At 41.3% G+C, this 13,460-nt stretch overlaps 2 protein-coding genes across 5 annotated transcripts; both read left to right on the forward strand.

The window, feature by feature from the left end:
* The first annotated feature begins 610 nt into the window (after window positions 1–610).
* Window positions 611–10,722, forward strand: lrp13 (low-density lipoprotein receptor related-protein 13). 4 transcript variants are annotated; one of them, XM_019264406.2, is made up of 21 exons: window positions 611–747; window positions 874–1,029; window positions 1,934–2,149; window positions 2,269–2,487; window positions 2,886–3,101; window positions 3,210–3,439; window positions 3,704–3,833; window positions 4,314–4,504; window positions 4,684–4,864; window positions 5,134–5,346; window positions 5,474–5,657; window positions 5,750–5,951; window positions 6,363–6,527; window positions 6,866–7,066; window positions 7,489–8,038; window positions 8,156–8,290; window positions 8,706–8,813; window positions 8,935–9,168; window positions 9,457–9,838; window positions 10,457–10,568; window positions 10,651–10,722. In XM_019264406.2, the coding sequence occupies exons 1-21, from the start codon at window positions 690–692 to the stop codon at window positions 10,672–10,674; spliced, it is 4,107 nt and encodes a 1,368-aa protein (XP_019119951.1). In that variant the 5' UTR covers window positions 611–689; the 3' UTR covers window positions 10,675–10,722. The 4 variants fall into 4 exon arrangements, with proteins under 4 accessions (XP_019119951.1, XP_019119952.1, XP_027134288.1 ...); XM_019264407.2 differs by having other exon boundaries at window positions 8,156–8,275; XM_027278487.1 differs by lacking the exons at window positions 1,934–2,149; window positions 2,269–2,487.
* Window positions 10,723–11,438: 716 nt separating this feature from the next.
* On the forward strand, window positions 11,439–13,389 carry LOC109139773 (mucin-6-like). Its single transcript, XM_019264383.2, has 3 exons — window positions 11,439–11,749; window positions 12,366–12,446; window positions 12,531–13,389. The coding sequence occupies exons 2-3, from the start codon at window positions 12,384–12,386 to the stop codon at window positions 13,179–13,181; spliced, it is 714 nt and encodes a 237-aa protein (XP_019119928.1). The 5' UTR covers window positions 11,439–11,749; window positions 12,366–12,383; the 3' UTR covers window positions 13,182–13,389.
* Window positions 13,390–13,460: the final 71 nt, after the last annotated feature.

Here is a 13,460-nt window from a genome sequence, read left to right on the forward strand (position 1 = left end):
GAGAAATAAATGAATAAAACTGATGGTAAAAATATAGAAATAAAAATAAAACTGATTGGGAAAAGAAAAATAAATAAATAAATAAAACTGATGGGAAAAATAGAGAAATAATAATAATAATACAAAAAAAATGATTGGGGAAAAAAGAAATATAAAATAAAAAACACTGATGATAAAACTATAGAAATAAAAATAAAACTGATTGGGAAAAAAGATAAATGAAAAATAGAAAAAATAAAACTGATGGGAAAAATAGAGAAATAAAAAAAATAAAACTGTTTGGAAAAAATAGAAATACAAATAAAAATGATTGGGAAAAAATAAATCTATCTATCTATTTGACAGCATGGGTTTTTATTTATCATTCCGTGAGGTTTGGAAGCAAAAAAAACATTTCTTTCAGCATTAATCAGCATTTTTACAGGACGTGTCATTGTTTATATTTGAACAAAATACTCAAAAATCACAAAATCACGTAGCTATTTCTCATCAAAGGTGTCCAGTAAGAGTATAGATTAGATTTCATTAATGATATCGTAAATAAATAGTTAAACTACAAGGGCGACAAGAAGCCATAGCTCCTCCCCTCACTCAGGTGTTTAATTAGGCTGCGAGTTGACTGGCCACACCTGGTATCTTTATAAAATGCTACACTTGACAGCATTTGCTCCGTTTTATCTAGTGTGGCAATGGGTGGACGTTTGTTTCTTTGTGCAGTCTTATTGCAGTTGTCAGGGTTCTCGCAAGGTGAGCCAAATGTACCAAAACTGCTTTTTACACCGTCTTACAAAAATATCCTTATTTAGACTTTAGGAATTAGAATTCACCAGCAGAGAGTGAATTTGTCCTTTTCTGCGAACTCGATCCAAACAGTTGTTTCAGCTGGAAGCAGTCCTTTGAAGTGTGCTGTGGGCAATAAACCATGCAGTGATGGCTCAGAGTGTGTCCTCTACAACTATGTGTGTGATGGAGAGCCTGACTGCAAGGATGGTTCAGATGAAGAGGACTGTGCATCAGAATGCAGTGAAGGTAAAGAATTCAAAACTTGCTGCTGTCTGAGCTTGGCTTTGACCTACTGGATCAGATGTTTGCTTTATAGTAATGATTCACTGAAGAATAATCTGATAGAAGTCTGATTAGTCAGGACTACTTAAATTTGTATCAGGTGTTAAAAAATGAAATACATGTTTCATGAAATTATTAAAATGACTGTGATTGGATCAAAATCAGATGTTTATTCTTGTGATTTTCATATTTAAAATTCTAGAGGATGATTTTTTTTATGGATTAAAACTTTCATCCTAAGTGTTTCATGAAACAAGTGCATAGTGGATGAAGCCAAGGCACACAGTCATCAAACTGCATGAATGACTTTTGTTAATTAAGATGAAATTGTAGATGGATGCTAAACTTTCAGACACATTTTTACCAAAGTCCGGTTCACACCCATGCTAGTAGAATCAAATGCAACGCAACACAATCGGCTTACTTTCCTTAAACACCTGTTTCCATCAGGGAACTATTAGTTTTAAGCAACAAAACTCTGTAAAACGTTAAATACGCTTAAACAAGGTCCAGTTTATTAAAAAAAAAATGTTGTGTCATTGTTATTTGAGGCTGCAGTTTGTGGTGCTGTTTTTCTTTCACAGTTTCTGTTTTGTCCACTCTGTTTATATTAAATAATATATAAAGTTAATTATTCTTTCTATCTTCAAAAACTGAACATCATAACTCTAATGAAGGTGGTATTTATTGCAAGATGGTATTGGGCTGCATTAGTTTAGGCTAACTTTTCCTCATCATTATTTAAGTCCCAGTTTCAAGGTGTTTTATTTGGCAACCAATTAAACGCATTGTAATTTAAATGCAAGCACAGAGGGGCTGTATTTTGTTCAGATCAAAAACAATAACTCAAATGCCTGCATCCAAACAGATCAGTTCCAGTGTGCCCATGGCAAAAAGTGTATAGACAAGGACCAGGTGTGTGATGGTGTACCTCACTGTCAGGACCGCTCTGATGAACTGCAGTGTATGAAGCAAACTGAGGGCTGTGTTCACCACTGTGACAACAAGAGTCGCTGCTTGCCTCCAAAGCTCCTCTGTGATGGAGAAAGGGACTGTATAGATGGCACAGACGAGGCCAACTGTGGTGGGTTAAAATGATTTGAAAACATCTTTTACAGGAGATGGTCGCATCCATATTTCATAATAATTTCATAACATGCAGTCTTGAGTCATAAAGTTTATTTTATTTGGCATCTGTGTCAGAGGACCAAGAGGAAGATGGGCATGAAAAGGAAGAAGGAACCAGTACAACGTCTCTGCCTTTTGCCTCTGTTGTCTCACCGACTCCCATCAAGTGTCCTTTTGGCTCTAAACCCTGCAAGGATGACATGGAGTGTGTCCTCTACAAACACGAGTGTGACGGAGAAGCAGACTGCAGAGATGGCTCAGATGAGGAAGAATGCACACTAGTCTGTGCAAAGGGTAATTTGGTGATTCTCCTGAGCCAAGTGTTCAGAATATGGATTTACTGCCATCTAGTGGCTGGCATTCATTTAACTTTGCTTTAGCGCATCAGTACCTTTCTTCTGTTTACATTCAATGTACAGGATGCTTCTTGATGTTGCAAAGGCTTTATACTGACATGAAGGAGTCTGAAGTTACATTGGACTGTATTGTCACTATAAAGAAGTATGTTAATATATCAATCATTCATAGCGAGTGAACACAAACAAATAGCATATCTGTAACTGTGGAGGCGAGCCCAGGTAGTTGGGCTATGTTTACAGAAATATTTATGAAGGACAGCTGAATCCATCAAAGCTGAGAACACACTGACAGTTTGAAGCCCAATTATAACCCCCACCACATGTCCTCTGCAGACCAGTTCCAGTGTGCCCATGGAAAGAAGTGCATAGAGCAGGGCCAGGTGTGTGACGGTGTGTCTCAGTGTCAGGACCGCTCTGACGAAATGGGATGTGCCAAGCAGATGGAGGGCTGCGCTCACCAATGTGATAACAAAAGCCGCTGCATTCCAAACAGCTTCCTCTGTGACGGGGAGAGAGACTGCGGGGACGGCAGCGATGAGAAAAACTGTGGTATGCAGTCATTGAACCAGATAAGGAATATCTACTGACTGTATTCATGTCTGCTTGTAAATGACACCTTTGTGCTCTATGCCTCCTCCCACCCCTCTCTCTGTGTAGTAGATGAAGGCTGCAGTGCCACAGATTTTAAGTGTACCAGTGGCCAGTGTGTGTTGGCCACAATGCGTTGCGATGGTCACCCAGACTGCTGGGACCGCTCGGATGAGGAGAGCTGCACCAACGCACCAGCCTGTACCACCAAACACCGCTGCCCCAAGAGCAAGGAGTGTCTGGTGCAGGAGTGGATCTGTGACGGGGATCAGGACTGCAAAGATGGCACAGATGAGAAGGTGAATGTTGAAGGCAACACACCAAGTTTGTGAGCAATGCATGACAAAGCATATCTTCATGTTAATCTTTCTGATGTTGGTGAGTGGTGTTTTGTCACTTTCTCATACCTCTCTGCCATTTGAAGGTCAGCATCAGCACAGTGCTAATAAAGCTTGCAGGGTTTGTGTGTTCAAGTGGGCAAATGCCCTAACGTAGGAGTTTAAAGCCAGCTAGTCTGATGCTCTTTAAACTTAACCCCAAAAGTTGTGGTGCTTCCTCTTTAGGATTGTCCTCTGGCTCCACTGAACTGCGCTGAGTTCCAGTGGTCATGTAAATCCAAGACCGAGTGTATCCCTACAGCCTGGAGGTGTGATGGCATGAAGGACTGTGATGATGGCAGTGACGAGACTGAATGTGAGGAGTGTTTGTTTTTTTTTTTTTTTTTTTTTTTTTTTTAACCCAGAAGCAGATGGAGGCATTTGTGAAATTGTACTTGGCATCATCATAGCCTAGTAACTGCCACATCTCCAGTTTGAATCCAGCTTTGGACTTATTGCACATAATCTTTCCTTTATTTACACATTATGTTTTAGTGTCTGTGTACTATCAAATGAAGTCAAAATGCCCCATAATAGGGTATTTTATATAAGTTAAGCCATTCCACAGGTAACCCATTAAATCGACATGTACTGACATTTAACCTTGGTTTCACTATAAAATTCATATGCAATAACAGGATCCACTCTGAAATTTAGAATAAAACGCTGTCACTACTTGCAGTTCCATCGAGATATGAAAAATTTCTAGGGTCTACAGTATTCACTTTTCTCAAAATGTAACCCAATACCTGTAAAATTGTGTATTCAACATAAAAATTGTGTGTGTACAAACCAGGTGGGGTGGTAACATGCCTCCCTCACCAGTTCCAGTGTGGCAGCCAGGAGTGCCTGGATCCATCCCTGGTGTGCAACGGCATTACCAACTGTGCAGACGGCTCAGACGAGGGAGGCAGTTGTCGGATAAACTGTGCAGAGGCAGATAGCCGCCGCTGTTCCCAGAACTGCTACAACACGCCACAGGGAACCGTGAGCATCCTGCAACTCAGACTTTGTGTGCTTGAAGTGAACAAATTAGAGCAAATGTGTGTCCTGCAAATCGATGTAAAAATGTGTATGTTGAGCATCATGACTATATGATGGCTTACCCTCTAATCCTAATTAAATGTTGCAGTGTCTCTGACTAATACTTGATTCTTGCTGTGTAGCGATGTCGCTGTGCAGCAGGATTTAAGCTCATGGAAGACGGACTGACCTGTGCTGATATTGATGAGTGTGAGAGTCCAGGGGTGTGCAGTCAGCTGTGCTACAACACTCCAGGCTCTTACCAATGTGACTGTCACCCCGGCTACATAATCGAGGCAGACGGACGCCAGTGCAAGATCACCGGTAAAGTCCTTTTGGCAGACAATAAACATGAAGGCCATACAGTATCTGGAGAGGAAGCATTATAGAAACAAAGTGAAACTTTGGGGATTTTTCATATAGTAACCAACATGCTGAGAGTTGGATGAGAAGATTGGTGCCACACATGTTTGGAAAGAATTGACATGAGACAGAAATTATTATAGATACTGTCTGAGTAGCAGTTGGGCACTGTGGTTCAATAAATACATCCACTCCATTTGACCATTTTTATGAAACTTTGTCATCCTCAGGTGAACCCTTCCTGTTGGCGTCAATCCAAACAGACCTCTTCTTGTTGGGCCTACGCAGTGGCAGCCTGGATGTGTTGTCCTCCTCTGCCAAGAAGGCCATCCTCTCCCTGGACTATGACTGGAGAGAGCAGAGGGTCTTCTGGGTCAGTCTGGACACTGAGAGCATTAGGTGGTCCTCATTGGACCAGAAGACCACAGGAACTCTGATTAAAGGTTGGTGCACTACAGATGTGGTTGGAGTATTGTAGGTGTCTTACGTCTACATATCTTATCTATCAGACAACACTATCATGCGTAAAGGATGCCTCCTCAGGACAAGTTACAGCATTTGTTTCCACAGGTGTCAGAGCTGATTCTGTAGCTGTGGACTGGCTTGGGAGGAACCTGTACTGGATCGATGGAGTAAACAGCAAGATTGTTGCTATCAGACTGGCCACAACCACTGTGAATTCACTGAACCACAGTGTCATCTTGGATGAAGACCTGGATCAGCCTCGCTCGCTAGCACTGTTGCCACAGAAAGGGTGAGCATTACTTTATTTCACTCTTCCAAACTATTCTACAATGTTTCTGAAAATTAAGACCAGTATTCAGAGTCTTTAATTGTTCCTGCCAGGCTGATGTTCTGGACAGAGATTGGTAATGTGGTGAAGATAGAGCGTGCTGGAATGGACGGGTCAGAGAGGACAGCAGTGGTTAACTCCAGTCTGGGCTGGCCGGGTGGTGTGGCTGTCGACACAATCTCTGACAGAGTCTACTGGACAGATGAAAGGCTGAGGGCGATTGGATCTGCAACACTAGATGGAGATGACATTCGGGTAAATCATTTTGGGACACAGGAGTTGTTAGTATTGGACCTGTTTCTAAGCTTTGAAAGATGCTAACCATTTATTTATTTATTTAGACACATTTATAAGTTTGTTGCAGACTCTTGAAAGTCCCATGGGCTGGAGGGCCTAAAACTAAATAAACGAAACTATTCAAACTTTTTTATGATCTACAGATATGCAATGATTGGTCATGTTATATGGTAGCTTGCACTGGGGCCTGTTGTAACTACTTTACACCACTGTAAACATTAAGTTCGACACTAAATCTACCAACAAAAGGTCCTTCTGACCTCCTTATCACTATGTATTCTAGCATAGATGGATAACATTTCATGTAAGAACTCAAAAGCCTAACAAACCAGAGAACCCCCAAGCCACATGCCTAAATGTCATTTTCAGATTCTGCAGATGAAAGAGACGACCAATCCATTCTCCCTGGCAGTGTTCAATGACATCCTGTACTGGTCTGATGCCAAAAAACGTGTTGTGCTGGCTGCTCATAAAATCTCTGGCAAAAACCGCCAAGTTCTCCTGAAAAGACCGAGACAGCCATTTGGCGTCAAGGTGAGTTAAAGTCCAGAATTAAAGGTGGAAATGGATCTGCTATTGTGTAATGGAGACACTGTAACTAAACCAGGATCACACGTCTTCACATGTCTGAGAAGCTCATAGCAGCATGCTAAATTGCCTAAACACCATTACGACATTATTTTGGAACAAGTTTTGACAAATTATATATAAATGTGCAGATCGCTGATGGCAAGTACTTGTTTGAAATATTACGTCTAGCACTTTGTACATTCATAATTTCAATTTTCGTTTGTTATCAGCATACATGAAAGTAAAAAGTAAAAAAAATAAATAAAAACATTACAACTTTTTTGTGTTTGCCTTGTTTGTAGATCATCCACCCGTTGCTCCAGATGGGTATTGAGGGCCTCTGTGAGAAGACGCACTGTTCCCATATGTGTGTGTTGGCCCCAGGACCTAAGGCTGTGTGCAAGTGTCCCTCTGGGCTTTTACTGGCTGAAAATGGCCTGACTTGCTCCAGCCTGGTCAACTCTGCATTCCTGCTGATGCTGTCTCCCTCCACTGTCACCCAGGTTTTACCATAATGCATAGTTACTCTAGGATTAATTCGCTATAACAGAATATATTTTAGAGGAACAGTTAGAAATATCAGTGACATGAATCTTCTTATCCAGTTCAGCAAAATGTCTTAGGTAGACAAACAGTTTATCAGTACCTAAAGCTTTAAGCAAACATAAAACTCACTAATCCAGCTACATATTTAAGCATACATTCCCCCAAAAGGAGGAACTATTATACTACTATAAGCAACAATTCCTTAAGCCTCAGATGCAGTAACATGGAAGTGCTAAGCATGTAATCTATTACTCTAAATGTCTATTGCGTAACATGATCATAAAACATCAGCTGTACTTCTGGTGGTCATAACTTGCAATTTATCACTGTATGAAAATGTACTCATTTGTATGAATGTGTTTAATCCCGATCTCTGTAGATCTATTTGCAGTCCAGACACACAGCAGCCGAGTTGAATGGCTGGCCTGAACACTTGGCCCTGCAGGTGCCCAGTGTCAATGAAGCAGCCATCATGGACTACAGCCTACATGACCACACCCTGTTCTTGACGGACGATGGCACAACTTCACTCAGCTCCTTCAAACTGAAGGACTCTGACTTGTCTCCTCAGGGCCGGCTTCTAAAACTCCTGGGAGACACAATCACCGCCATGGCCCTGGACTGGGTAACATTTAACGTCTACTGGAGCAGCAACAAACAACCCCGTCTGCAGGTCACCTCCATTACCGCTGCACATACCGCTGTTCTCATAAAGGAAGGTATAAGTAGAGTGAAGTCCATCGCCCTCCACCCTCCCAGGGGAAGAGTTTGTTTTACTAACCTGGGCCTGCAGGGTACAGGTACTGTGGCTACTGTAGAGTGTGCCAACATGGATGGTGCTGGGCGGAGCGTGGTGTGGAAGGATGCTGTCCAGCCCACATCTCTGGCCTTCTCCACTAATGGGGATACAATTTACTGGGTTGACACTGGTGAGAGTTTGGTATTGTTTTGTCTAGCGTGTGTTTTAAAGCATTAAAAGTCAAACTGTGGAATAAGTCTGTAATTTGTTGCTCAGAAGCAGTAACATCACTTGGATTCTTTCCCAGGTTTAGGGACCGTCAGCTCTGTCCAGCTTGACGGCTCAGGATACAGAGAGTTGAAAGCTGGTGATGGCTTGGCTGCTGTGGCTCTGAGCGATGACGCACTACTCTGGATGACTGTCAGTGGTAATGGCCTATATAGTATGTACTAAATAAAATGATGCCTTATGTGAAAACCAGGAGGTGGTGCTGTTCATCATCAACTTTAAACTTTAGTCCTGCATTTGTTTTAATAAATCAGTAGCACAATACAAGACTACATGACAAATGGACTAAAGTATAGCTGAAAAAAGTGTGGTATGCTGTGTTAAACATAAAAACAGAAGGCTATGATTTGCAACTCTTTTTGACCCATATTCAACTGAAAACAATACAAAAATGGGGAATTTTAGTTGCTGTAAATATACACAACATCCTGCCGTTTGTTGGGATCAGGGTTCTACAACCATTTGGTGTGATAGTATTGTTAAAATGTTTTCAACTCATATCTTGACCTTTTTGACTGTTCTCTTAAATTCTAATGTTTCTATATTAATTTGTGTTCCCTCTCTCTAAGATAAGACCAGGATCTGGTATAGAGATGAGCAGCAGCAGAACAAGTTGTGGTTTGAGGTCGGCACAGAGGTGGTCAGCCTAAAGGCGTTCAGCAAGTCCAGTCAGACTGGTATGTAAGAACCACGCACTGTAACTTTTCTCCTGGCTGTTTTTTTTTTTTAGAAGGCCTTCCAAATGTGAGGTGATAAATGCCAGGTGACTTACATTTACTCATCCCCTTTTTTTCAAAGGTTCCAACCAGTGCACAGAAAACAATGGCAACTGCCAGCACTTGTGCCTCGCCACCCCAGGAGGTCGAACATGCAAGTGCGCACATGACCACATCCTTGTAAATGCCACCCACTGCAGCCCAGAGCAGCACTGCCCAGATGGCAGCAGGCCCTGTCTGGATCAACTCTCATGCCAACCTGTTGAGAAGTTCTGTAACGGGCACACTGACTGTTATGACCACTCAGATGAGAACTGTGAGTCTTTATGCATCTTTTATTTTTTTTAAGCAATGAGAACTGAAAATGTCATGTTGCAGTGAGAAGTCTGAAAGTTCTCAGTCGTCCATTATTTTTCTTTTGAGAAGATGTAAATTTCGGGCAACTGGACTTGGTTGTACATCAGTTCTTGAACTGGAGAAGCCTTTTGGATGACACATCAAATGTCTTCACAGATCTAGAATAAAGTCCAGTTGCCTAAATTCAACTGTTCTCAAAGATGCACTAAAATGTGATCTTCTGGTTGAAACTATTCTCTTTTCTTAGGCGTCACACTTAAGCAGTGGTCAGGAGCCAAGGTCCATGCTCCCACCAGACCCCTCAGCTCCTCTACTCCACCCTCTTCTTTCCCTGCTCTCTCTGAGGTCGCCAGCCCAAACAACACCCTGAATGTAGGCGGTCAGCTGATGAACTTGGACACCCAGGAGTGCAGCCAGAAACTCTGCAGTGGCAACGGACGCTGTGTGGTGATCAATGGAGACACTGCGTGTGTGTGTTCACTGGGCTACAGTGGCGATTCCTGTCAAGACCATCTCTTGAAGACCTTGCAGAATCCTTTTGTCTATGGTGCCGCGGGCCTCTGTGCAGGAATGGTGGTCATTGCTGTGATGGCAGTGGTGGTTAAGAGGAGGAAGAGTGCCAACACAAGGTTTGACTGATTACTAATTATAAGAAATTAATAAGAAGAAACCTTCCTGTCACAACACTCAAACATGGTGTGTAGCCTAATATTTTAAATGTTCTCACAAGATGTCAACCAAGAGTCTACAGCCATACTAGCGGCTCTGAGAGGCTCTTAGGCAGCAGTCGGGATTTGAGCTTAGCACATTAGCATGTATAACTATCTGGCAATATGTTTAAAATGTTTAGCCTACATCTTAGTTAGCATGCTCACATTTGAACCAAACAAAAAAACTGAATTACTAAATTAAGAAAGAAACCACAAACTGTACTTCTCAGAGCATATACAAAGTTTCAACTTTAATGGATTATTGTGGTGCTGGAGGAAATGTCACCAGATCACCAAAGTCAGCTGAGCTTCATCCTCTGGGAGTCATGAATACAAAACTTTACAGCAATCAATCCATTGATTCCAGCATTGAGTTACATGCTATCAAGACAGACTGCCAACTACCAGTTCTAGGAAAACTGATGTGAATCTCTACACTTAATGTCTGTACAGACACAGTTAAATGTTTGCCACATATTGCAATAGATAACTATATGGAGGTAGCACAGCACTATATTTGTATTTCCTTTCCTGCAGGAGAGCTAGCCCCGCAGCAGTTAAGGAAACCAGTATGACTGACCTGGAGAACAAAGCAGAGACCACGCAAAGTACACAAATTTCCCCAGCCCCAAACACAGATGATCCAGAGGTGGACCTCCTTAATTCCATAAATTAGCAGGTTCCCAATTTATCTTAGTATGCATGTGGGATGACTGTTCCTTTCTTTGCAGGAAGTGGTATCTTCTGTGGATTGAGGCTGGTTCCTGGGCAAGCAACGTTTTAAATAAACAGTTTGCATTTTCCACTGTTTCCTGTGAAGTTATTTCAGCATTGTTTACTGTCAGTTAGACCACCAGTGCTGAATTTGACATGTACTGCAACGGAGTTATGGCACTGACTTGTTCAGACTTTTTTTTAATTTTTTTTTTTTTATTTTTTTTTTTAAAAGGAACATTTTCGTACACTGGTTGATGGCGGTTAGTACAAGGACTTTCCTTTTGTAAATCATTCTGAAGTTTCCAAAAGGTTGAGTGTGACCAAAGGCAAGGATCTGTCACAGAAGGAGGAGAGAGCAGTAATTTGTCATTTTTACTAGATTTCAGAGGGAAATGCGCTTATATATAAGATGATGCATTCTTGTAGATGGAAACAATCTGATAGCATAAAGAAATTTAAAAAGCAGCACCTCAAACAAACTGCTGGGACGATTGAGTGAGTACTTCTAGAGTACATTTTGCCGGTAATGTACTTTCACTGTGGTAAGATTTAAAGTGACAGTATTTCTACATTCTGATATTTTACCTCAACACCTGTGCACACCCTCACTCTGCTGCAGCTTTTAGCACAGCAACCCACCCTCCAAAAATAATCAGGCTTTTGTTGCAGTTGGTATAAGGAGTATGCATGATGAGGTCAAGAAATTCTGATGGAATGTATTTAAAGACTGGATTCTTCCCATTGTTTACACCCAAACCACAAAACACATGTTTACTTTGTTTACGAGTAGGTTCTTCTTCTGGTGCTCCTATTCTCTTCTCCACTAATTGTTTTCAGCACTCTCTAATTTCATTGTGTCTGGTGTTTTTAATGATTTACTTTAAATTGTTAGGGTCACAGCTGAAGTGAATAATGCTAGGGACATGAATCAGATGATGAGTTATTGGTTTATTGTACCCACACATATCAAGAACCATATAAAAAGATGTCCAATGCAAGACTAGGAGGAAATGAGCATTTATTGCATTGCCTTCTTCGTCAGTGTTTTGACATTTCCCAGTTCGTCTGCTGTTTCTCTATGGTGTGCAGGGATAAGAGGTTACTCAACACAGGGTAGGTTTTATTATCCAAAAATATTACAACTTAATATTTCACTTGCTATTGTTACAATATATTGTGAGAAATATCTTATTTTCTTTGTTTCAGTTTAATTCAGTGATGGAATTCAGATTACTGCTTCAAAGTGGTATTACAACAATGTTAGAGTTCTCCATTAGATGTATAAAAAGTACTCACTATGCAGAGTATTGTCATGTATATTACAGGATATTAAAAGTGATGTATTCATGTTGCTGTGCTTGAGGTGAACCTGCTTTTTTTTAGTCTGTACTGGGCAGTCTAATATGGAAAACCCTCAATCTTCAGTCATATTTATCAATAATGTACTCCCAAAAACTTTATTTTGCTGAGCAGTTACAACATTTGAAACAGTTTATGCAGTTTTAGAAATTAGTGTTAGCAATGTAATTGTGGAAATATATATTTTGGAAAATTCTTATTCTGATTTGCATTTTGAAAATGTGTTGAAATGTTGCTACTACAAAGGCAGATTATTTTCACTTTTGCTAAGAGTTTCAAGGACTTAATTCCAGATTAAAATGTCTTCATATTTACAATGTCTCATGTTTTAGAAGCTGATCATGTGATGTTGTTAAATGTCATGTTTCAGCAAATACAGGCAACAGCAATGGCAATTCTGTGGATGACACTTTGTGCTGCGTTTATGGTGACTGTCGTGATGTCTAAACCTGTGAGTGACTATCATTATACTATCACTATAAGGCAAAACCGAGAAGACTTGTGACAAATTAAGAACTTTCCTTATTAATAACAGGTCCACCTAAGTGAGGGTGAGGATACATCAGAGTCATCAGAGTCCACTGAGTCGAACTCATCGGAGGAGAATGCCTCCCATGTCGAGCCTTCGCAGGAACCTCCTCAGCCAGCGATTACAGAGACAGACATACTTAATGCTATAGAGGAGACTGGCTCCCCAGGCACTGCAGCTCCCACTGCAAAGACAGCAGGGCCTTCTATGGCCTCACTCGATACTTCACCCCTCCCAGACCCTGAGGACCCTCAAACTTCCACAGACCCTTTACATCTCACGCCAGATGACCCTTCGCAAACTTCTCTGGGCAGAGACATTTCTCAGGACATGCCGTCTGATGTTGCACAGGACTCAATTAACGCCAACCCTGAGCATGTTCTACCACATACAGAGGTCTTAACACACCCCAGGCTCACAGAAAATGATATAATTATAGGCACTGATGGCACCAATCAACTGCAGGTCACCACCACATACCAAGAATTTCCCCAGGGTGCCACTCCCTTCCCTCCACACATCATCAAACCTCCTCAGTTCTCAACAGCCCCGCCCCTGACAATCCCCATAGGAACCACCCTGACTGAAGTTCCTGTTTGTATCACTTTCCAGTTTGCGACCCCTGAGCCTGATCCACCTAGAGGAGATAGCATTTGACCCAGACAACGGAAACTGTTTCAGATCTCACTTCAGGTTACGTGTCCAGTCCATGTTATTGTTGTACATATAGGTAGTGTCCTCTCCATACACTCATTTTACTTTTATATGTAATGTTATTATAATGGTGCTAGTGAACATGATGAGTAAACAGTCAAAATGTAAAGCTGAAGTACTGCTGACCTGTAGAATCGGCAGCATGGCTAAAAATGTATTTGTATGAGCAGCTGGGAATGAAAATGTGAGTAAATGTTCTAATTCAGTGTTTGCTTCAGAAGA

The sequence above is a fragment of the Larimichthys crocea genome, chromosome III, assembly GCF_000972845.2.
Source record: "Larimichthys crocea isolate SSNF chromosome III, L_crocea_2.0, whole genome shotgun sequence".
Taxonomy (NCBI): Eukaryota; Metazoa; Chordata; class Actinopteri; family Sciaenidae; genus Larimichthys; species Larimichthys crocea.

Excerpts from the sequence above, each read along its gene's own strand:
- lrp13 (XM_019264406.2), top strand. The coding sequence starts at position 690 with ATGGGTGGACGTTTGTTTCTTTGTGCAGTCTTATTGCAGTTGTCAGGG. Across the intron at positions 3,834-4,313 it reads TGGCAGTGACGAGACTGAAT|GTGGGGTGGTAACATGCCTC; the intron begins GTGAGGAGTGTT and ends TGTACAAACCAG. Across the intron at positions 5,658-5,749 it reads GCACTGTTGCCACAGAAAGG|GCTGATGTTCTGGACAGAGA; the intron begins GTGAGCATTACT and ends TGTTCCTGCCAG.
- LOC109139773 (XM_019264383.2), top strand. The coding sequence starts at position 12,384 with ATGGCAATTCTGTGGATGACACTTTGTGCTGCGTTTATGGTGACTGTC. Across the intron at positions 12,447-12,530 it reads CTGTCGTGATGTCTAAACCT|GTCCACCTAAGTGAGGGTGA; the intron begins GTGAGTGACTAT and ends TATTAATAACAG.